Raw genomic sequence first — 23906 nt, 5'->3', positions numbered from 1 at the left:
TTTACAAGTGGGCCCAGAGAAGGTGCGTGACCAGGTAAAGGTCACACAGAATGCAAAGTTCTGACTAGACTCAGGTCTTTCCATTCAGAAAGTAAATAGATGTTTCTGTCCATTAATAGTTATAGAGGAAAGAGCTTTAAGTCTCAGCAGTCCTGGGAGAAATTGCATTTAAGTCAAAGCTTGTTCATACTATAGTGTAAATGACTAATATCAGATCTTTTCCTGAATAGGACATGAAAAATGAAATGGCAGTAACAGAGAGGGAGAGAGAAACAGATTATGTCTTATTCAACATGTGACACAGGGGGACTGGTGGAAAAGAAAAGGAATTATAGGGTCATGGTTATTTGCTGTGAAATAGACCAAGACACAGAGCCAACTAAATTCAGCAAAGCACTTAGAACAGACTTGCTATCAAATAACAGGTGAATCAAGAAGCTTTGGAGGGGGCTCTCTGCCCTCAAACACAAGATCCCACAGAGGGAGGGAGTTTGGGCCACGCCATTAGGGACTTTTTCAGAAGGCAAAAGAGGAATGAAGCTTAAATTCATGAACATAAAATGCTGGGGCTGTGAGACCCCCCCCAGGGGTGATCTCGTCCACCTCTCTCTGCACTGCTGTGCAGGAAGGTGAGGCTGCAGCATGAGAGATGCAAGTTAAACTCAAAGAAGAACCACCCGACCGTGGGGTAGTGAGGATGGGGGTGAAATCGGTCTCAGGATGGGCCCTGAGGGTGCTTCTGCGGATCTGCTGGATGGCGAGACCCGGGTGGGTCGCTGACCTGGTGACACTGACCTGCCCTGCGTCTGCCTCATCGGGAACTCACCTTGAGTGGAATTTTAAAAAATATATATGTATTGTCTTTCCTGCTTACAAAAGCAATGCGTGTTTTTTTGCAGATATTGTGGCAATCTTGAACGCTTGTCTTTCCATTTCTGCATAGATTTTTTTTTTTTAGTTCAGCAACTTTCTTTGACCCCTTGGCCCCAGGTCGAGCGGCCGCAGGGTCACCCGGGTGGTGCGGGATTTCCTGAACGCGCAGAAGGTGCAGTCGCCCGTGGAGCTCTTTGTGGACTGGCTGGCCGTGGGCCACGTGGATGAGTTTCTGAGCTTTGTCCCTGCCCCCGATGGGAAGGTAAGGACTGGCAACAGCCTGTCCCGGGCGTCTGGGTCAGGGGACGAGCTCCGGGGGGCCCTGCTGAGGCCGGGGAGCTCAACCCCATCTGCTCTCTGTCCACACAGGGCTTCCGGATGCTCCTGGCCAGCCCCAGCACCTGCCTCAGGCTCTTTCAGGAGAAGAGGAAGTGGGGCCATGGCAGGGCCCTCCTGTTCCAAGGGGTTCGTGGTGGGTATCAGTGCTGTGTCCCTCCCCACAGCTTCCCTCCCCCCGCACCTCACGGGGCTTGAGACAGGGATGGCAAATGTTAAAGCAAGGCTCCCCCCCAACTTTAGGATCCCTTGCTCCACCAGCCACCACTGTGCAGTTTGTGGCCACGTGATCCATGCGGTGGCACATGGCCCGCTGCTCAGAACGGCCCTGTGTTGGGGTTTAATGCTCTGGCAGCACTGTTTTGAAAATCTTAATAATGTGTGTTTTGTGAGTGGAATCTGGTTGATCCATGGAGCATCTACGGGGGCTGGGAGGCTGGGTTCATGAGCAGTCCCGCCTCCTGCCGCCTCCGCCTCCCTGGGGTGAGGCCTCTCCCTGCTCCCTCGCCCCTTAGAGCCCCAGCCGACCAGGCCGCAGCTCCCTGCAGCCCTCCACCCCCAGCGGGAGCCTGGGCCTGGGGAGGTCGGGTGCACGTGCTCCCAGCAGCTCAGTCAGGGCCTGGCCTCAGTCGTCCCTGTCCTGGACTGGCCGCGCCACAGGGCCCGTGCTGGGCAATTTGGTGGGGGTGAGCCTCTCGTCCACCCCTGATGCAGGTACCTAGCACATCCCCGTGCAGAGGCTTCAGTGCCCCTGGAGATCGCCCATTCGCCAAGGTTTGGGGTGGCGGGCCTGTGGGAAGAGGCGTCCACCTCCCCTTCGCGCCACACCTGGCGCAGCATGAGGGTCCCACCGCTCCAGCGCTGAGATTCCTGGCAGCCAGCGGGCAGTGCGCATGCGCCAAGTCCCAGCGTGGTTGCGGCAGCCTGCGGAGGGGTCTACACTCGCATCGTGGGTGTCCCCGTGCCGGTGAGAGCGTGACATCAATAGCAGGTGAAAACAACATGACAGGGCAAGAGAGACCGTAAAGAAAGAAAAAGCTTTATATTTTAGTACCTTTAAAGGTGGATTTTTCCTGCGCTTTGAACAAGGGGCCCCACTTTTTCATTCTGCGTGGGGGGGAATTTACAGAGGGACCTGGCTGGGGCTGGCGTGGGCGGGGGCGCCTGCTGGAACGGCTCTCAGATCCACTTCCTTTCTCATCTCCACCAAGACCTTGACTCCCACGGGATCCCTCCTCTCTCTGACTGGGACCCCGGGGTCTCAGGGCACAGACCCCAGTGTCTGGCGGGATCGTAGATTTTCTTGGCCCCGTGGCCTCTTGGGAGTTAGATAATGCCCCGGACCAAACCTACCTCCGAGAGAGAAGCTTCTGCGGAACTTACAGCTCCCAGACTCCCCACGTTCCCCGCAATCTCCATTCACCCCCGTTCCCCCTTCCCCACGCAGTCCTGGGGCCCCAGCTGTAAAGGGAAATAAAGCACCGTTTCCCAGGCCCGTTTCCCAGACCACGCCTGAAGAATCCTCAGGTCCGATTTTATGTCCCAGGCAGGCGGAAAGCTGTCTCCATCTTCCCAGAGTATCGGGTTTGCAGTCAGCAGGGCTCAGGAATAGGCTGAGCAGTTTTTCCAGCTGAGAGGGACAGCGAGGGACTTCACAGCTGTCAGGCCACCCGTAGCCACCATGCTGCCCTGCAGGGCTGACGCCCAGGGCAGTGACCAGGGAGGCCCGGCGCAGCTCAGCGGTCACCTACTTCGTGCCAGGCCCCAGGCTGTGTGCTCCGTGCTGTCATCCCATTTGACCTCAGGAGAGCCTGTGAGGGTGACTGTCACTCGGCTTCATACCCAAGAATGTGAGGCTCAGAGAGGGGCAGTCTCTGGCCCAGAGGCCTCAGCGAGAATGCGGTAGAGCTGCGGGAGGACCCCAGCTGTCTGACTCCACCTGGGGTGGAAAGGATGCTGAGTCTGCACACATGCGGGTCAAGGCTTCAGGCCCTTTGTGAGCACTGGGCTTGGGTTTGAATCACAAGCCCCCACTTCCTAGCTGGAGGACTTTGGGCAAGTCTCTTTACCTCCCTAGCCTCAGTGTCCCCATCTGTAAAGTGGGGATGATAACGCATACCCTGTGGGGTTGCAGTGAGGGCCCAGTGAGGCGCTGAGTGCAGAGGCCTGAATTCAGGGCCTGCACGTGGGAAGAGCTTAATAAATGGTGGCTGTGAATGTTGGCTCCAACCTCCCCTCCCCTGTCCCGCCCCGGCTCCCCGAGCACCCCATCAGGCAGGTGGGAAAGCTGGGCCTCGGGGGAGCCCCTTTGCCACGTAGTCACCTGTTGGAGGGACAGTGTCCAATGGGGTCCATAAGAGCTGGTGCTGGTGGGTAGGTGGGTGACCCAGTCCCCAGGCCCCACCATTGGCCCAAAGAAGAGCAGTCATCACCCAATACCCTGGGGGGGTTATAAATTTCCAATCAAAGGTGTCACCCCTTCCAGGGCCCTCAAAGAAAGGTCTGAAGTTCACAGTGGGCAGCGACCTGCCCCTGCCGCTCCTCTCAGCCCAGACCTGGCAGCGGCCAAGCGGAGCCCTGCAGCCGGTGCTGCGCAAACCAGAAAGGCCCGCAGGCTGCTGACTTAGCGAGACCGGCCGCTGTGAACCTGGCCCCACCTGGCTGCTTCCCAGAGGGGGTGGCGCTGCTCCTGCCCTTGCCTTCACATCTCTCTCCCTCACAGGTGCTCAGCCGGTCAACACCGTCTCCATCAACCAGGTGCTCTCCAATGAAAGCCTCATCGGCTACAATAAGTTTGTGCAGGTATGAGGGCCACAGGCTGGGAGTGGAGGGTGGGGGCGCCTGCTGGGAAAGGGATGGGAGCCGAAGTCCGGGCCTCACGGTTCGTGAAAGCTCGGGCTGGAACAGGCCCAGACAGAGGGGCTCAAACCCTCTCCTTTGACCCAAGAAAAATGAGGGGTAAGCCATGCATTTGAGAAGGACAAGCATTCCAGGCAGAGGAACAGCACAGACGGTGGCCCTGAGGTGGAAGGAAGGGGCCTGGAGTGTATGAGGACAAGCCAGGAGGCCAAGGTGGAGAGAGGGGAGGCCGGGTCACACAGGCTTTGAAAGGCATAGCTGGGACTGTGGCTGTGGCTCTGAGTGGGATTTGAGGCCCTCAGGGGATTTGAGCAGATGAGGGACCTATTGGACTTATGCTTTGAAACGAGCTCTCTGCGGCTATGTTAAGAATGTATCCATATGTCATGGTGGGGTGGGGGGTGGTGACAGTAGGTCCCAGCAGGAAACACCTGGCACCTCAAGCTGGATAACTGGAAAAGTTTAGTAAGGAGAATCTTTACAAAGACGCGGGAAGGATCTGAGGAAATCGGCAAGGGACCATCCCCAGGCCTGGAAGAGGGCAGCCGTCCCAGCCCTGGTCCCGAAGGAATTAGGCGAGGGAGCTGTTCCAGGAACCTTGAGAGGTCACTCGGAAGAGATGGCCGCCAGACAGGAGCTGTGACCTTCACAGCCGGCGCACAGTGACCCAGCAAGGAGGGAGCCGGCGGAACAAATACCCCAACTGCACTCTGCTGGCAGCCCCCCATCTCCTGCCAGAGCCGCCATTGGCTGAACCCAACCAGAAGCCAGAGGGCGGGGGGAGGCCCTGATTCCCAAGGACCAGCTTCCCAGGGCACAGAGCAGAGAAAGGTGTAGGGTGGCGTCTGGAAGGGCAACCAGAAGAAGCAGCACAGGGTCCTACAAGAAGCAAATGCCAAGATGGGGTTCAACACCTGAGGATTCTGTTAGGGACAGTGTCTGTGCGAGGGAAAACGGAAGGGAGCCGGAGGAGGCGGGAAGGCTGGCCCTGGGTGTAGGAGAGCGACGGAAGCTTGGGGGGGACCGCATCCCACAGGGCCGTGTGGTCTAAGGCAGTCGGCAAAGCTGCGGGGGATGCGGCAAGCCATCAGAGGGGTCCCCTGTCTGTCGGAAACGGGTCTGCCTTAGTGTCCTGTCACACCCAGCCATTGGCTGTTAGCAGCTGGGGGGAGGTGTGGCCTGGGGTACCAACACAGGAAAGACTTCAAAGCTGCAGCCCGCAGCAGGGGCCCTCGGTCCATTCCAGCCCCCAGAGGGAGGTCTGCGAGGAGCATCTTCATGGCCACCACGTGGAGCAAGAGCACGAAACAAAGAGACCAGTTAGGAAGCCTCTGCGTCAACCGGGGGGAGGGGCTGGCGCTCCAGCAGGTGGGAGCAGTGGCTCGGATCCGGGCTGTATTTTAGAGGTAGAGACCGCGGGCCTTGTTGCTGATGGATGTGGAGAGGAGAGGAGGCATCGAGAATGACAGCAAGGCTTGGTCCAAACAGCGGTTACCTTTACAGAACTGGAGGACGTTGGGAGGCGCGGGTGGCGGGAGGGGTAGAAGTGAAGGGTGTGTCTTTGGACGTCACATCCGATGTGCCAGTTACACGGGCACGTGGAAATGCAAAGTGGTTGTACTTACAAGTCTGAGCTGAGGAAAGAGGTTGGGCTCTACGAAGAAGTTGGGAGATAGAAATTTCAGACTTTTCAGTGTCTAGATGCTGCTTTAAACCACGAGACTGAAGGAGATCCCCTAAGGAGTGAAGGATCCAGAGAAGGGAAGAAGGTCAAGGGTGGAACATTCTGGAATGCTCTCATTTGAGCCCAGCTAGTAGGATAGGACTGTGAGGGGTGGACCCAGGGCACAAAGAGAAGGTATGTGTGGAAAGTTGATCCGTGGGCACTTGGGCATCCTGCCTCTCCTTAATCAGACGTGACCCCTTGGGTCGCCCCCACACTGGCGAGGTCTCCCCAGCTCTGCCTTCCCACTTCCCCAGAGCTGCATCGACTGGAACCGGGAGGTGCTGAAGCGGGAGCTGGGCTTGACGGAGCAGGACATCATCGACATCCCCCAGCTCTTCAAGACCGAGAGGAGAAAGGCAGTGGCCTTCTTCCCTGACCTGGTGAGGCCACCACCCCTGACTTAAGGTTTCCGGAAATTAGACCCCAAGCCTCCGTTCCCCAGAGGGGCAAGATGTTTGGTTACCGCCATATTTGGGATTGTGGTGGCTGGTGGGGGTGGCATGGAGAATCAGAGATCCTGTGTCCAGCAGAAGGGCTGACTGTGATGGCCGCTGCATGATGCTCACTGGCCAAGCTCACGCTCAGGGGCCATCGGGGAGGTCCACAGCTCCTCCCAGGGGCCCGCTTGATACCTGGCAGGGGACTAAGGACAGCATGCGGGTGTGTGTGTAAAGTGCAGAGCATCAGCTGGGAGCTCGGGTGCCCTTTCTGCTCCCTTCATCCCAGCCCACAGCTGTTCCCCCATCCTCCTATATTTAGGGTACCCTGCATGAGGGACAGAGATGATTAAGGCTGCTCCTTGCCCTCAAGGAGCTTCCGATCAAATCTGCTGAGGGAGACCCTCTGCACCTCTCCAAGGGTCTGTCCCAACAGTCTATTGATAATAAAGTGATGTGGGGATTCAGAGGTGGGACAAAGCGCTTCTGGCCTTAGAGGTAGGACTGGAGATCCAAGAAGGCTTCCTGGAAGAAGTGGCTTTTGATTAAGCCCTGAGGGCTTTGCATCTGGTGCTTCTAAAACTTGAGCTTTGGTGGACCGCTGGGGCCCCGCCCCACGGGTTCTGATTCAGCAGGTCTGAGGTACGGCCTTTCTAACAAGCAGCCGCCCAGGTGCCGCGGCTGCTGCTGTCTGAGGACCACACTTTGAGTAGCACTGCTCCTCCATCCCTTCCCCACCTCCGTCCCCTCCTCACCTCCATCCCTTCCTTCTCTCTCCTCCCCCTCCATCCCCCAGAGGAACTCAGCTCCCCATCATCAGAGCCTCGCAGGGAGCCTGTCCACACCACCATTGCTTCATCCCCTTTTTTCCTTCCCCTTTCGGGCTAGCTTTTCCCCCTGCTCGATTTCCCCACTCGCAGAGCCTCTCGTCCCTCCCTTTCCTTCCTGCATCTTTAAGGAGGAAGATGTATGTGCCCCCGAAATCTTGTGCCTTGGTCCAGGTTCGTATGTTTGCAGGAAACAGAAGGCCACCCAAGCCGGCTTCAGCCAAAGCGGAAGATTTAATACAAGGACATCATGAAAGCTGAGGGCAGGGGCAGCTGCTGTGGGGGCGGCATCAGGAGGGCCTGGAACGCCTCTTGTCTCTGTATCTACATCATTCTCCCCCTCCTCCCTTCCCCTCACTTGGCTTCCTTTGCTTCTGTGTCTCTGGGGACGCATATGAACACGGCCACACATAAACACAGGCATAGGCAGAGACTGACTCAACTCTCCCACCATGTCGACTTCAAATACCCCAGAGAGAGAATCTGACTGGCCCAGTTTGGCTCGGACGTCTACCCTGGTCTGATCAGCCACAGCCTGGGAGGTTGAGATTCTGCTGCACACACATGGCAGCCACCACAATGCATCAATAAGGAGGGCCGTCACCAGAGAAATGAGATGTCGCTGTGAGCTCTGCAGATGCTCCCATGGGAAGGCACAGCTGGTTAGAGTTCTTCCCAGACCAGGTTCCTCTCCCACTGCGTGAAAGCGCGAGTAGCTATTTTCAAGGCTGCCTAAAAGACCACCCCGGGTCCTGGCAGGTATGGGGGAGGTGTTAGGGTGGGAGCCGGTGCTGAAGCGCTACCCCTGACCGGGCGCTCGCTTCTCTGCAGGTGAACATGCTTGTGCTGGGCCAGCACTTGGGCATCCCCAAGCCCTTCGGGCCCGTCATCAATGGCCGCTGCTGCCTGGAGGAGAAGGTGCGGTCCCTGCTGGAGCCGCTGGGCCTCCACTGCACCTTCATCGACGACTTCTCCTCCTACCACATGCTGCACGGCGAGGTCCACTGCGGCACCAACGTGCGCCGGCAGCCCTTTGCCTTCAAGTGGTGGAACATGGTGCCCTGAGCCCGTCCCATCCCCCCACCTCTCCCCCTGGGGTGGGACGTGGGCCTGGGTGATGGAGACTGAGATAGGCCCCTGAACAGAAGCTCTTTCTCTAGAAGTGTTCACGCCTCATCTGCAACCCGCTTGATTCCTCTTGGCCCCCCAAGAAGAAGGACCTCATTTCTTGTGGCCTCTCAGGCGCATCAGCATGACCCATGGGGACTCCTCCAAACATCCCCCTCCCATCCCCAAAGCCTCCACTTGGGGCCTAGTTCAGTTTGGGGTCTAGAAACATCCGTGCGTGTCATCTGCCGTGTTGGCCTGTGTGTCCTGATGGAGGAAGGACCCACGATTCTGCTTTGGTCTGATTGCCTCTCGCTCTGCAGGGGAACAGCCCTAAAGTCAGATGCGTCCACACAGGACAGGAGAGGTTCTGCCCATAGCCTCCCCACAGGGAGATCCCAGCAGGGGCCCATGGAGATCAGGGTGGGACCAGCATCCCGCCTGCCAAGGTCCTGCCCAGATGCTGAACTCTGGACCTGCGCAGCGCCCAGCATGAGCCTCTCAATAGTCGCTGCTCCGAGATGCGTGTTGAAGGAAGGATAACTATCTCTTAGCCTTCTAAACACCCCATCATCTGACTTTCAGAAACCCGGCTTTGTCCCCAAACCTCCTGGAATCTCTTGGAGATGAAAATATCTGGGGAATTCCTGGAGATGGGAAGGACTGTGGGTGCACGGTTGAGAAATGTCCTTCATGCTGCGTGGGTGCTTCACTGGCCCTGGCCCTCCCTCTGCAGGAGGGGAGACTCCTGGAAAATCAGGCCTAGGCTTTCTGTTGACCTCTGGTGGCTGTTTCCGTGTCCTGCTGTGCCTCAGAAGCCGGGGCACAAGGAGACAGCTCGGGCAGTGAATGCTGTCCGAGGGCAGGGGGTAGGGGGCAGGGGGTTCCCCAGATGTGTGTCAGTTACATGTGTGTTCCCTATGGGTCCAGCTGTGTTTCCATCACTGGCTAATAAATCTGCAGAAACGTAAATGGTTTGAGCCTCATCCTGGCCCTTCTTTGGGCTTAGAACATGACAGCAAGGACAGAGGAATTTCTTGCAGCTGAGGCATTTGCTTGTCTGGCCTGCCAAGAGTTTGGGACTGACGAGCCCGAATTCTGGTAAGACTGTGAGGTTGTACCTGCAAGAGGCCACAGGACAAGTTACGGCTGCCCTGGACAGTTGTGATGATATGGACGCATAAATGCAAGCCTGGGGGTCGAATGTCAGGCTGCTATGACCGAGGGAGCACGGCGGGGTAAGGGTCTGGGCTGTGGCCGGAAGGTTGCATTGTGAGTGTTGCAATGGGGGAAGCCAGTGTGGGTGGGGAGGCCCGCCGGGTGCCCTTGGTGGCATCCCACTTCCTGCCAGGCGGAGGAAATGGTGCCCCGTGAAAGGCTGGGTGGGCTTGCTACAGAGCCCCGGGAAATCACTGCCACAGCTCGTCCCTCCCAACCCCTGTCCTCTCTAGGGCTGCAAACCACAGAAGCAACTCAAGCTGGCCCAGGGCCGGGCGGCTTCCAGGTGGTTAGGGAGGGTGCTCCAGCCTTCCGCCCATGCCCCGTCCTCTCCACGGTTTACTTAGATTCCCTGGAACAGACTCCCAGTGCCCCTCCCATGACCGGAGTTTCCCAGAATAAGCCCACCTCCATTGGAGGCTGAGACAAATGAGGATGCTGCGAAAATCATATTTTTTTGCAAGGGTTTGGGTTGGGAAGGTGACTTTCCAGAAGGCAAGTGCCTAAAATTGGGATGCTCTCCGATCGGCCGCAAGCTCTGGGAGAACCCAGCAGAAAGCCCTGGAAACTTCTTGCATCTCGAGTTTGCCTCCTGTGCTCCAGGTTGGGTGTGGGTGGGACAGCTGGGCAGCCCCAGGAACCTAACACTGCGACAGAGGAAGCAAAATAAATCCTCATTTGGGCCACTGAAAATGATGTTCACTTGTCCACACCGCAAAGGCTGCAGCCAGTGTATTCATCTCCAGCTGCTGCCCTGACAAGTTGGCACAAACTTAGTGGCTTAAAATAACTGACGTTTGTCATCTCACCGTTCTGGAGGCCAGAAGTCTGAAATGGGGCCCACTGGGCGACAGTCGCGGTGTCAGAAGAGCTGTGTTCCTCCTGGCGGCTCCAGGGGAGGATTTCTTCTCTTGCCCTTTCCAGCTTCTAGAGGCCTCCTGCGTCCCCTGGCTTGTGGCCCCTTCCTCCATCTTCAGAGCCAGCAGCTTAGTATCTTCAGATAGTTCTCGGACTCTTCCGCCTCCCTCTTTCACTTAGAAGGACCCTTGTGATTGCTCTGGGCCCACCCAGATAAGCCAGGAGACTCGCCGTCTCAGGGCCAGCTGATTTGCAACGTTCTTCCTTCCGTAACCTTGTTTCCCCAGGGCTGTGTAAGGCAACGTAGTCACAGGTCCTGGGCATTAGGACGTGGACATCTTTGAGGGCTCCCTATTCTGCCTTCCACAGCCAGTTAGGCCCCCGCTGGGTTTTCTGGCCTCTGTGAGCTGGACCACACCTGTCCCCTCTGAAATCCAGCTCAGGCCTCTTGACACATGTCACGGAGTCAGCAGGAGAAAGATGCCATCACTGGGCCTTCCCTCCAGGGTCGTCACTCAGTTTTGGACCCTTGATGACACTGGGCTGAGACCTGGGATCCTGTGAGTGCAGGCTGGGTGGCTCCTAATAGCAGTGGGGGCCACCTCATCAAGCCTGAGGGTGAGGGTCCCCTCCACTGGCCCCTGCCTTCCCAGATGGCTGCCGGGGTTACCCTGCCTGGTCCCTCCCAGGGCCTGGTTCTCCGGCCTGAAAGCCCCTGGGGAGACCAGGATGACACCTGGGCTCTTCTGGGGAGACTCCCTCTCCCCCCAACCCATGTTATAGTTCCTCCAACACAGAGATCAGCCTTGACCCTGGGAAGGTCAGAATGGAGGCCCAAAGGAGCCTGAGGCTGCCAGGCTGGGCGAGTTGTCTGTACTCCAGCAAAAGCTCCTTCAGCACCCTCTGTTTATGCCTCATTCGTTCACTCACAAAATCTTCAATGAGTATCTTCTGTTTGCCGGGCAAAATCTCCAACCTCAGGAGTTTATATCTAGGGAGGTAGCAAGTAAAGAAACACAAATAACCAAAAATTATGGTGAGCACCGTGAAGTGGAGAAAGTGAGGTCCAGAGAATAAAGGGGGTGGGGACACGCTTCACAGGATAACCTTCACCGCCCAGAAGAGGTGCTGTTTGGGCTGAGACCAAAGGATGACCCGGAGCTGTAGGCAAGCAGGGGAACAAGCTTGCAAGCATTGGGAACCGCTGTGCAAAGGCCCAGAGGTGGGAGACAGGACGAAAAGACCAGACTGGGGGCTGTCTGGTGGGGTGGATTGAAGCAAGAGGAGGCCTGTTGTCCCACAGCCCTACCATGCCCACCTCGGAGCACGCCACCCTCGCCTCTGCCCCTCCGTGGGGTCTGCGCTGATCGCATGGAGCACGCCCCGACAGGCTGCCCACATGCAGCCCCTGGGCAGTGGCACAACGGAAGGGCCATGCGCCTCAGCGTCGGATGATCCAGTGCTGCACTGGTGCTCCCTAGCCGTGCACTTAACGTCACTGAGTCTCAGTTTATCCCTCTGTAAAATGGGCATGATAATTGTGCCTGCCCCGCAGAGGCTGCACAGGGCTCAGTGAGGTCTGAGCAGCACCGTGCCTGGCACACAGGAAGCGCTCAATAAACGATAACTTTGTTGTGTAGCGCCCCCCAGACCTTCCTCAAGTGACTGCTGTGCATCCATACTCCTAATTCTTGCATACAACAGGGGACAAGACTCTTGGAGACCCAGAGGTCAGAGGTGGGACGAAGGGAAGGGAGGGCCCTCCCGGCAGCTCTCAGATCACATCCTGCTGGGCTCAGTTGCCTGGGGCCGAGCCAGGAGGAGGCTCCGGCCCAGGCAGGAATCGAGGGCCCGTCTTTCTTGTGGGGATTTACAGCTCTGGGTGGCACTGGGCCACCTGACTCACCCCGTATTCAGAATCAGGAATAAGTCGCTGCGGGGCCTTGCAGGAGGTTACCCAACTCTGTGGCCTCCTGCCCCTTAGCCGGCAGCCCTGGCGGGCGGAGTGTCAGCCTGGGACAGCTGGGGCTCCAGGGGAGGATGGCCGGAAAGGCATTCTGGATGACCAGACAGAGTCAGTGGGAACTGTCATTTCCTACAAAGCCCATGTCGTCCCACGTCATCCACAGCGTGATGATGGTGAGCACGAGCAGTGTGCTGGGCTCGTGTCAGACGTTTTACACGCGACGTCTCACCTGCCCTTTGCGGCAGGCTAACTGGTATTTACGACTATGACCCTTGTTTTATGGACAAGGGAACTGAGGCACAGAGAAATGAAGGAACGTGCCTGGGTCACAGAGCTCTTACATGGGGGAAGCAGCTTTGAGCCTAGACAAGTGACCTTTATAGCCTGGGTTCCTAACCAGCCAGGCCTGCGGTTTTCAGCCCGTCTGCACAATAGAAATGCCTGGAAGGCTGTTAAAAACCAGCGGCGGGGTCTCCACCCTCGGAAGTCCTGTCTGGACATTGGGCTATTGCACAAAGCTGCCCGGGGGTTCTGACATGCAGCCAGGGTGGAGCCTCTCTGCCCCCTCACTCCCTCCCTCCCCAGAATCAGCAATTCCATGGGGCTCTGGGCTCCCGTCTGTGCAGACTCTGCCTGCTGCTTTCAGATTCCCTCATCGGCCCGGGCATCCGGATGTTGTGAACTTTCCCAGGCGGGTCTCGTGCACACCTGGATTACAGTTCCAACTACCTGCTCTTCCTCACGGCAAAACATCTGATGCAAAGGGAAGACTTATCAAGAGGGGGCCTTGGAACACATTCTAGTATATTCCACACCTTGGACTATTATGTCGTCATTGAATAAGGATCAACAGGAAATCTCCCAACCGACCTGGAGGGATTTCCACAGGTGGTGTTGAGTGATAAAGACAAGACAAAATAGTGCGTGTAAAAGGATGTCATGGTGGTCACCGCGACCTCAAAGCCCCCTTCCACCTGTGTGTGTGTGTGTGTGTGTGTGTGTATTTATGATTATTCGACCGTGGAGGAAAATATAGACAGATACACAGTAGATTGTTAATGTGGGTATGGCACGGAGGAGCCAGGAGCCAAGCAGACAAATAATGGATTAAAAACCCCAAAAAGGCAGACATGTGTGTGATTTATTTATTATAATTACATATGGTGTGTATATGTATAAAAGTGCTTTTTTAAAAAAAAATAAAAATGAGCTGTGCTTTGGAGCAAAGACTGGCCACGCTTGCAAATCAAAGAACAGGTACAAGTTGAGGTTTGGAGAGAGTGTTTGGGGAACATAGCCCTTCTCGCAATGGAGACAGCGACGGAGGCCCTCGGATCGTGGAGGAAACAAACAGGGCCTTCGGGGCCTGTCGTGGACAGGGGGTTGGGCAGGCCCTCTGCGGGGTGACGTCTCAGAGCGGGGCGGAAGGACGGGAAGGAGTCAGGGTGGGAGAGCAGCTATGTAAGGCCCGGAGTGGGGACAGCACAGCATGTTCCAGAACTGGCCTCTGGGCAGGAACGTAGGGAGCGAGCGCAGTGATGCGGCATGACGGTGAGAGAGAAGGCTGGGCCCCATCACTGAGCTTGGCTGTCCCTCTGGTGCCCTGGGAAGTCCTCCAAGCAGGGTGTGACGTGACTGGTCTATGTTTTTTTTTTCCTTTCTCCCCAAAGCCCCCCAGTACATGGTTGTATATTCTAGTTGTGGGTCCTTCTGGCTCTGCTATGGGGGCCACCGCCTCAACATGGCCTGAGAGCGGTGCTAGGTCCACGCCCAGGATCCGAACCGGTGAAACCCTGGGCTGCCGAAGCGGAGCGTGCCAACTTAACCTCTCGGCCACGGGGCCGGCCCCATGGTCTACATCCTTTTAAAGAATGCTCTAGGTGGGGAACAGCTCAGGTTTTGGGGTGAGGAATGGGATGGGAGCAAAGACACAAGTCAGAAGGCTGCACCTAGTTCCGCGGAGAGAAGCGAGTGCATTCAATTCATTGTTGGCGTGGAGACCAGAAGCGACCAGCTTGCTGACGGCCGGGATGTGGGAGTGAGGAGAGGCGGGGTCAAGGGTGACTGCGAGGTTTCCAGATGTATTTACTGACTGATTTATTATGAAGTAGATCGCAGGCACAAAAACGTCTTTGTAATGTTTCTGAATGATTTAAGGGATAATTAGGAAATGAAAACCTGTGTGTACTGAGCACAACTTTCTTTAGAAAGAACAGTTCAAACCCCTGTGCAGTCCTGTGGTGCGCCCCCACTCCTCACTCACACCCGGGGTTTCACAAATGTGAATTATGTTTGCTTATTCGCTCCTCTTTATAATTTTACCGCATGTCAGTATCTCTGAAGTACTTGATGTTATTTCCCCTTGTTCTCAGAATTTATATACATAGAACCGTGGTCATTGTGTTATTCTGTGACTCACTTTTTACGTTTAACACTGTGTTGGTGACATTCACTCACGGTGCATGTTGCCAGGATTCATTCCTTTTCATTGCCGTGTAGTATTCCATTTTGTAAGTGGAATTTATTAGACATTCTATACTTATACATTTTTCTGTCAGTGGGTCTTGAGCTGTTTCTATTTTTTGCTGTAACAAACAAGGCTGCTATCACCATTCCTGGAGACGTTTCCTGGTGTACACAGTCATGAGTCTCCTTAGAATACTTAGCGAGAAGGTGTCTGGCTTTAGAACCAGGAAAATCCTGGCGCTGTGGAGGAAAAATGGGAGGACCAGCTGGAGAGGAAGCCCTCAGTCAGGCAGGCCCTCGCCTCAGACAATACGCGTGCATTCTTGCTCGTGCCGACAGTCTGAGGCGGGTCAAGTGAATGGTAAGTGGGTGCGTGTGTTGGTGAAGTGGGCGAGCTCTGCTGCACCGTCACTCAGGGGTCCAGGTGATGGAGGCTCCGCCGTCTTCCACGTGTGGTTTCCAAGGTCACCCTGGGCATTGACCTTGAGCCAGCAGAAAAGAGAAGAGAGAGGGCAGAGAGAGCACACCTGCCAGAAGGGACACACATCACATCCACTCACAGGTGAGAACTCGGCGGCCACACATGGATGCAAGGGATTCTGGGAACTGTGCATCCCGGCGGGCAGCTGCCTCCCGGAGTCGAGCTCACATTGTAGACGGGGGAGGAGGAGCTCCCTGCCGACCACGAGCCACCTCAGACCCAGAGGAGAAAGGGTGGCCAGGAGAGAACCTCCCTACCCACCGAGCCAGCTGCCCAGGCCGAGCCCTGAGTTCCCACCACGCTGCATCTCTGTCCCCTGCCTGTCGTCCAGCCTTAGGATGTGGAGCTGGCCTTCCTCTCAGGGCTGTGGCCGTGCGTGCCAGGCCCCTGGCAGCGTCCTCTCTGCCCCCTCACCCCACTGCCAGGCCCGTCCACGCAGCGGCTCTGGGTCCCGCCTGCCGATCCAGAGCCACCATGAGCGGAGTTCCCTGGAGAGAGACGAGTGAGTCAAGGCTTCCTGCCGGAGCAGACGGAGGGGCCTTGCGAAGGCCTGGTAACGACGGCTGTGCGTGGATCAGTGTGTCCTTCTGTCTTTCCTGCTTCCCTGCTTGTGGGGATGAAGCAACTGGTATGTCAACATGGAAACAGGTGGAGGTTTGTCTGCCAACCTGCACCTGCCTGTTGCTCAGAAGTGAGAGCCCTGCAGGTGGGGAGAGGAACCCGGCACCGACTCTCAAACCCACTTTCATTTAATTCACTAGATGTTTGTCGAGCATGTACTATGGACCGAGGCAAGAAGCGGCCGTGACTGTAGCATAGTTCAGATCGTGGGCTCTGGGGCCAGGCGGCCAGGCTGTGCTTCCTGGCTTTGCTGTGTGACCTTGGAGAGGTTACTTAACCTCTCTGATCTTTACTCCTCCCTGGTAAAATGGGAATAGTAGTACTACCTATCTCGGGTGATGTTGGGAGAGTGTAAGAGGTTGGATAGGGCCTCGGCATAGTGCCCAGCACTCGGTGAACTGCAGCCTAGTTCCGAGGGAGGACAGAACCTGAAGTGACTTGCCCGAGTAAGCTACAAAGACAAGGGTGCTTGGCTCTGAAGCCTCGATTTTTCTGCGCTGCCACCTAAGGTGTCTCGCACTCACTTTTTCCTGGTGATAAACACATTTTTAAGTTAAAGCTTCTTGGGGACTTCTTACGGACACGTGGCAGTCCAGCCACAGCAAAGCCTCGGTTGACACGGTTCCTGCTGCCCGCCAGGAGGTGGCTGTGGCGTCTCCCGTTTGCCCACCTGGCTGCGCCAGCAGCCACTCCCCTACCACCTGAAGCCAAAACAAACAGTGGGCAAGTGTTTAGGAGGCCGGGATGGGAGAGGGGCTGGTGCCCCATGTGAGCCGCCCAGTTCTGGGCCGCAGACCTGGGTCGCCCGGTTCCTGGCATTTTCTCATGATGTTGGTGGCGAGGATTTGAGATGGTTCCTCACGGGATGTCGGGGGGCAGGAGTCGCCCTTGGAGTTCCTAGAAAGGAACGGACGCCCGAAAACCCGGGGTGAGCGTGGTCCGCCGGAGCGCTCAGCAGCTGCGTGTGTCGCGGGCCGGCGGGTGAGCGCAGCCCGGCGTGGGCCCGCTCTCTGAAGCAATCTGGCTTTGAAGAGTTGAAGGCCAACGTTAAAGTTAGTTCCGTAGTTTCTTTTTTGAACCCTCCTTGGGTCTTTAAATGAGTCTCAGCATCCTGAGAAACCGCATCTCCGTGTTAATTATCTTCATCTGAAACATCTCAATTACGGAAATGATCGCCGCCCCGGGCGGTTCTCAGGGCTCCTACAGCAGGGGCCTGAGCGGGGCTGGGCAGCGCATCACTCAGAAAGGCGTTTTGTGTGAGTAACTACCCAAGAGGGCACTGCACGGCTCAGCCATTACCCTTACTTATTTTCTATTTTTTTATTTTTTTATTCTCTTGACACATTCCTCAAGGGATTTCGGGCCACTTGTAATAAGAAAACACTCATCAAAGTGATGATTAGAAAGTAAAAGGGCTGGCTCCGTGGCTGAGTGGTTAAGTTTGAGCGCTCCGCTGCGGCAGCCCAGGGTTCAGATCCTGGGCGCAGACATGGCACTGCTCGTCAGGCCACATTGAGGCGGCGTCCCACGTCCCACAACTAGAAGGACGTGCAACTAAGATATACAACTGTGTACAGGGGGCGGTTTGGGGAGATAAAGCAGAAAAAAAAAAAAGATTGGCAACAGTTGTTAGCCCAGGTGCCCATCTTTGGGAAAAAAAAAAGGGGGCTGGCCCCGTGGCCGAGTGGTTAAGTTCGCGTGCTCTGCTGCAGGCGGCCCAGTGTTTTGTTGGTTCGAATCCTGGGCACGGACATGGCACTGCTCATCAAACCATGCTGAGGCAGCGTCCCACATGCCACAACTAGAGGGACCCACAACCAAGAATATACAACTATGTACTGGGGGGCTTTGGGGAGAAAAAGGAAAAAATAAAATCTTTAAAAAAAAAGAATAAATAAAGACACCAAAGCAGGAAAAATCCAGGAAATAAAGGCCATGAGAAAGGACAAACATCTATATGACCACGAGGACCAAACCAGCCAGAGTGGTTAAGCTTGGAATTAGGATCTGAGCTTCCCAGCAGCTCATGCAAAGAAAGGAACCAGAATAAGCCAGCTAATTCTCATTATCAGAAGGGAGGCAGCACGCCAAAGGATTCCCATGACACATGGACCTTTATAAGGACATGGTCTCTGTCCGCGACCACCTTGCAGTAGCAAATGTGATGAGAGATTTCCTGGGACTGAGGTTTCCTGTGACTCTGTTTGCTCACATGTAAAATGTGAATGGTGTTTACCTTCTGATACCGATTGTTTGAGAACTAGACGGGTGTCTCGCAGACAGTGAGAGCCCAACAAATGTTCATTTCTTTACTTTCCATACCCCCCTACCCTCACAGGATTAGTGCATTGTCATCTTCTCCAAGGCAGCTATTTAATCCTCATCCCTATTTTTTTTTTTTTTTTTGAGGAAGATTAGCCCTGAGCTAACATCTGCTGCCAATCCTCCTCTTTTTGCTGAGGAAGACTGGCCCTGAGCTAACATCCATGCCCATCTTCCTCTACTTTATATGTGGGACGCCTACCACAGCATAACTTGACAAGCAGTGCCATGTCCGCACCCGGGATCTGAACGAGTGAACCCCGGGCCACCGAAGTGGAACATGCGAACTTAACCTCTGCACCACGGGGCTGGCCCCTGTCATCCCTATTTTACATGAGCACAGTAATCCTATGATGTGTCCAGCTCAGTGGTGGACTCTGGGGACACAGCCGTACGTGAGCAGATGAGGATCCTGCCTTCAGGAAGCTCACAGAATAGCAGGGAAGCAAGGCAAACTGACAATGGAATATGACGTGAGAAGTACAATTAAAAGGGCATAGTAATCAGTGCAGTCGCTTCCATTGCTTAGCACTCAGTCTGAGCAGAAACTGTGCTCGACAAGCACAGCAAAAGCCAGGGGCCCAGAGACCCAGCGAGGAATCCGTAAACACGAACATTCTACACAGAACTCTTAGCAAGCGGCATTCAAAAGGCAGACAGCATCAGGTTACACAAGATCGGCTCAAATTAAGTTGATCCCTGGGATGCAAGTTTCACCCTAGAAAACCAGTTCAATAGGTTAATAGATGGAAGAAAACTTTACACAATCATCTCAGTAAATCGGAAAAAAAATGATAAAATTTCCATTTGTGATTTTAAAATAAAACTGAAGCTAAGAATAGAAAGGAACTTCTTTAACCTGATCGAGAAACGCTACAATGGTGGTTCTCAAAGTGTATCAGCGTTGCCGGGGGACTTATCCGAAATGGAAACCCTCCGGCCTCACCCAGACTTATTGCATCAGAAACTCGAGTGGGGGCAGCAGTCTGGGTTTTAATAAGACCCCAGGTAACTCCAGCGCTGTTCTACCATCATTGATCTGCAAGAAACCCACAACAAAAACGATACCTAGTGATGGAGTGTTGAAACCATCCCTCTAGGATGAACTAAGACAAGAATTCCCACTCTCATCCCTTTTGTTCAGCATGAAACGGAAAGTCTGTGCTGTGCGGTAAGGCAGGAGAAAGAAAAAGAAGTTTCAAGGGTGGAAAAGGAAGGATTGTCTATGTTGAAAATCTAAATGAGTCTACGAGCCAGGAGAATTAATAAGAGGGCTTAGCAAGGCTATCCCTTAAAACCAAAAGACAAAACTCAATTGTATTTCTAGAAACCAACAGCAAATAGAAAGTGAAAAACTTAAATACACCACTTACAGTAGCAATAAAAAAGTAAAAAGAAAACAAAACAGTGAGCAAATCTAACAAAAGATGTGCCAACCTCTGCAGAGTATTCTACACAAGTGTGCTGGGAAACGTTAGAGAAGATCTGAATTGGTGGAGAGAGGACCACCATCAGAGCTGGAAAACTGAACATTGGAAAGATGTCAGTTCTCCCCGAGATCTAGAAATTAATGCGAACCCGGTTAGAATCGCTACAGGCCGTGTGAGTGTGTGCGTATAGAACTTACAAGCTGATTCTGAAATTTACGGGGAAGTGTTAAGAGCCGCGAATAGCTAAGTCACTCTTTAAGATGAAAAGGTGAGAGAACCTGCCCGACCAGGTATTAAGACTCGTCGTAAAGCTATAGTAATTAAGACACTGTAGAATTTGTGCAGACAGACAAATAGACCAGTCATGCGCCACGTAATGATGTTTTGGTCAATGACGGACCGCATATACGAGGGCCGTCCATAAGATTAGTACCGTATAACCGAGCCGTGTAGTAGGCTGTGCCATCTAGGGTTGTGTAGAAACACCTAAGATCTAACATCTAACATCTAACATCACCTAACATCTAAGATCTTCGCATGATGATGAAATCGCCTGACCCATTTCTCAGAACGTCTCCCCATCGTTAATCAGCGCATGTACACAGAACAGAGGGCCTGACATTTTGTTATAGATGCTGGTCTGTCCTCATTTACGTGTATTACAAGCATATTTCCTCCCCTTTTGTGGCTTATCTTTTCGCTTTCTTAATCTGTCTTTTAATAAATAGAAGTTCTTAATCTTAATACATTAAATTTATCATTCCCTTCCTTTATCATTTTGGTCTTTGTGGACCAGTATCTAGGAAATAGAAACAACTCCTACCATTCAATAAAAATAGGAAAAAGAAAAACAATCTCATAGAAAAATAGGATAAAACTATGCATTGACCCTTCACAAAATAAATAGACTTCCCATAGACAGATGAAAAGATATTCAACCTCATGAGTAATCAGGGAAATTTAAACGCAAACCACAGTGGTGCGTGCTCACCAGACAGGCAAAAATAAATATGTACATAAAGCAGAGCTGTTGCTACCGGCAACAAGGAGACGGAACCACAGGAACCCTCATAAATTGCTGACGGGGATGAAGTTGGTACAACCGTCTGAAAAAGAGTTTGTTACTACCCCATAAGTTGAAAACGTCAGAAATTTGACTCTTAGATACGTGCTAGAGAAACTCTTGCCCTTGTGCCCCAAGAGACATGAATATTCATAGCAGCATTAGTGAAATTATCCAAAAACTGGAAACAACGCCTATCAGCAGTAGGTCAGATAACTAAATTGTTGCATATTCATACGACGGAATGTTAGAGAGCGATGAAGATGAACCATTTACGGTTCACACAACAACATGGATGAATTCATAAACCCAATGTCGAGTGAAAGAAGAAAGTCGCAAAGGGATAAAGTGTGCTTCCATTGACATAAAGTCCAAAAGCAGGCAAAACTAAACAATAAGGTAAAAACCACAAAGAAAGAAAAGCAAGGGAATGATGGTCGTAAGAGTTTGCATAATTGTTAGTTTGGGGGGTGAGGGGAGGAGGTAGTGAGGAGGGTGTCCCCAGACGGCTTCAAAGTTGCTGCAGACTTCCTATTTCTTAACCTAGTTGGTATTATCCCTTAGAACAAGCGCAAGTTTACACTCCATGTGCATGATATATTTTGCAATTTGAAGAAATACACACAGATAGAAAGGCAGCCCCAGAAAGCGTGTGTGAGAGGATCAAGCTCGTCCGCACAGCTCACACCGGCCCAAACAAGAGGAGATCCCGCCTCAAGCGGACGGACAGGAGAGGATTTGCCAACCCTCGGGGAGGGCCGTGGGGGTGGGCTGCCGGGGGCCCGTCTCTCCAGAGCCCCGAAGCTCAGGGAAGAGGAGGGCGCCCACACTCTGGCGACCAGACCGTGATGCCATCACCGAGTCGTGTCTCTCCGGGAAAGCGCCTGAGCGCCTGTGGGTGGAGGGCAGCTGTGTGAATAAAGTCTTGACTGTCTCCTGCTGGGGGCGGGAGGGTGGGCGAGGGGGAAAGAGGAAGGAAGAGTCACTGGAGGTAGAAGTCTTAAACCAGGGTCCCAACGTGGGCTCCAGGGGGTCCACGGACCCATCAAACTGTAGGCAAAATGTTCCATGTGCGTTTTGGGCGGGGAATGTGTCCCCAGCTGTCCTCTGCTTGTTGAGGAGGTGGAGACACCCCTCCCCTCCTGCAGCAGATGCTGTCAGTGCCCCCCATCCCCTCCCTCCTCAGTTCACAGAGATCCGGCCTCCGAGGGCCAGCACCTGCACCAGAGGCCCGGCTACTAACGTCCCCAGGAGCAGCCTCACCCAGCCACTGATGGGAGCAGGAGTGTAGATGCCCTGGCCCCGCTGCTCCGGGGGTGGGCTGGCTGGGGCAGGGTCCACACCACTTTTCAGCGCTCCCCAGTGGGCTAAGCTCCAGTCACCCACAAGTGGTAACCGTGGTAACCAGCTTGCGAACACACCCTTCACTGGCTTCTTCCCTGCTCGCTTTCCCCCTCCCTCCCAGTGTGTCCCGCGCCCCCCAAATAAACCGCCTGCACTCAAATCCTTGTCTCAGAGTCTCCTTCTGGGGGAACCCAAACTGAGAAACCCCCAAAAGATGAAGGACACTCACAGGGAGTCAGGAGAGGAGACCCCCATCTTGGTCCTGCACCAACTTGCCCATGACCTTAGGCCAGTTACAGCGCCTCCCTGAGCCTCAGTTTCCCCATCTGCAAGGAAAGGAAAGCTAAGGGCATCTCTATTGCTTCCTTTAAATGCTCAAACGGGAGTTTGAACACCTGGGAACGGACGGGAGTTAAGAACACCCGTTCTGAACCGCGGGTTCTGTGATGGTTAATTTTATGTGTCAGCTTGGCTAGGCCGTGGTGCCCACATATTTGATCAAACACCAGTCTGGATGTTGCTGTGAAGGTATTTTTTGGGAGAGATTAACGTTTAAATCAGTAGACTCTGAGTAAAGCAGATCACCCTCCATAATGTGGGTGGGCCTCGTTCAATCAGTTGAAGGCCTTAAGAGAGAAAAGACTGGCCTCCTCCAAGGAGGAGGGAGTTCTCCAGCAGACTGCCTTCAGGCTCGAGCTGCAACATTGGCTCTTCCCCGGGTCTCTAGCCTGCCTGCCCTGCAGATTAGGGACCCATGAGCCTCTGCAGTCACATGAGCCAATTCCTTAAAATCTCTCAACAGACAGATACATATCCTATTGCTCCTGTTTCTTTGACTTTTGTTTCATGTTCCTTGAAGACAGGGACCCTTCCATCTTTTGAGCCCCCGATACCTGGCACATTGCCTGGCACAGAAGGGCACTCAGCTGATGTCTGTTGAATGAATCTGAATCAGAAGAGCGGAGGCCTGGGCCTTTTTTTCCCCCCCAACTGGCCAGTAAAGCCTGTGGTTAAGGCTTTGCGCTCAGCTCGATCTGGGCTCAAGGCCTGACTTCTTTTCCTACCAGTCGTGAGATCTTGTTCCGGTCAGTCACCCTCTCTGAGCCTCGGTTTCCTTGCCTACAAAACGAAGTTCTAATCCCCTCCTTGTGGGGTTGCTATGAGGACCACACGAGGTCGTGTCAACGGCCTAGCCTGGAGTCCGCCCACAGCTCGTACCTCACAGGCAAGGCTATTGGTTGGGGAAACAGACAACAGGACTGGAACATTCTCTGCACGAAGGTGCTTAAGGAAGCATTATGTTGGGATCGCACACGTGAAATCAGAACATCCCAGAAAAATCGAGGCCTGGGTTCCTCAAGACCTGGGAAGAGGGCCTGGCACGTGAGCGCTCAGTAAGCTGAACGGAGGGACGGCGCACAAAGGGTGGGTGGCGGATATTTGAGCCCTGATCTGCGAAAAGCAGGATGAGAACACCGTAATGAGAGGACGTGGGGCAACCCCAGACCTCACCATGTTCATGAGAAACCCCCAGGGCCCTTGAGTGGCAGCTGAAGACGCCTGGGCAGCCCTCCTTAGTAAGGAGGGACACATAGTGACATCTGGAGCGCCGGGAAGAGAAGCCAGCCACCACGCCGGCGGGCCCCGCCAAGACCTCTACGGCAGCCTTACCTGAGTCTGCCCGGCAGCTTCCGGGGCCAGGTGTGAATCCCCGAGCCACCAGATTCCAGGAAAGGCCATCACCAAGCCTGGCTGAGGAGAAGGTGAGGTGTCAGTGTTATTTTAAACCCATGCTAGGTTCAAGTTTGTATGACAATGTTATCTTAACTTAGCTCCAGGTCCAACCTTCAAGTGGCTGCTGGAAATGCGCAATCGGAGTCTAACCAGAAAAAGCTAAGTGGTGAATCTGTGAGCTCCCCAGTTGCCTGCAGGGCCCCAGCTCCTTGATCTGGCCCTGGCCCTCCCTAAGCTC

At 54.3% G+C, this 23906-nt stretch overlaps 1 protein-coding gene across 1 annotated transcript in view; it reads left to right on the top strand.

Moving 5' to 3' along the window:
• The window catches only part of PADI3 (peptidyl arginine deiminase 3), a 31736-nt gene extending 22602 nt beyond the window's left edge, over positions 1–9134 (top strand). The window contains exons 12-16 of the mRNA XM_014836179.3: positions 991–1135; positions 1243–1345; positions 3932–4011; positions 6049–6174; positions 7890–9134. Coding sequence (XP_014691665.3) covers positions 991–1135; positions 1243–1345; positions 3932–4011; positions 6049–6174; positions 7890–8123 — 688 coding nt within the window. The 3' untranslated portion in view covers positions 8124–9134. The remainder of the gene's footprint in view (positions 1–990; positions 1136–1242; positions 1346–3931; positions 4012–6048; positions 6175–7889) is intronic.
• The last annotated feature ends 14772 nt before the right edge of the window (positions 9135–23906 follow it).

Source organism: Equus asinus, chromosome 5, assembly GCF_041296235.1.
Source record: "Equus asinus isolate D_3611 breed Donkey chromosome 5, EquAss-T2T_v2, whole genome shotgun sequence".
Lineage (NCBI taxonomy): Eukaryota > Metazoa > Chordata > Mammalia > Perissodactyla > Equidae > Equus > Equus asinus.
The sequence above is the reverse complement of the archived record's forward strand: the minus strand, read 5'-3'. Positions and strand labels throughout refer to the sequence as shown.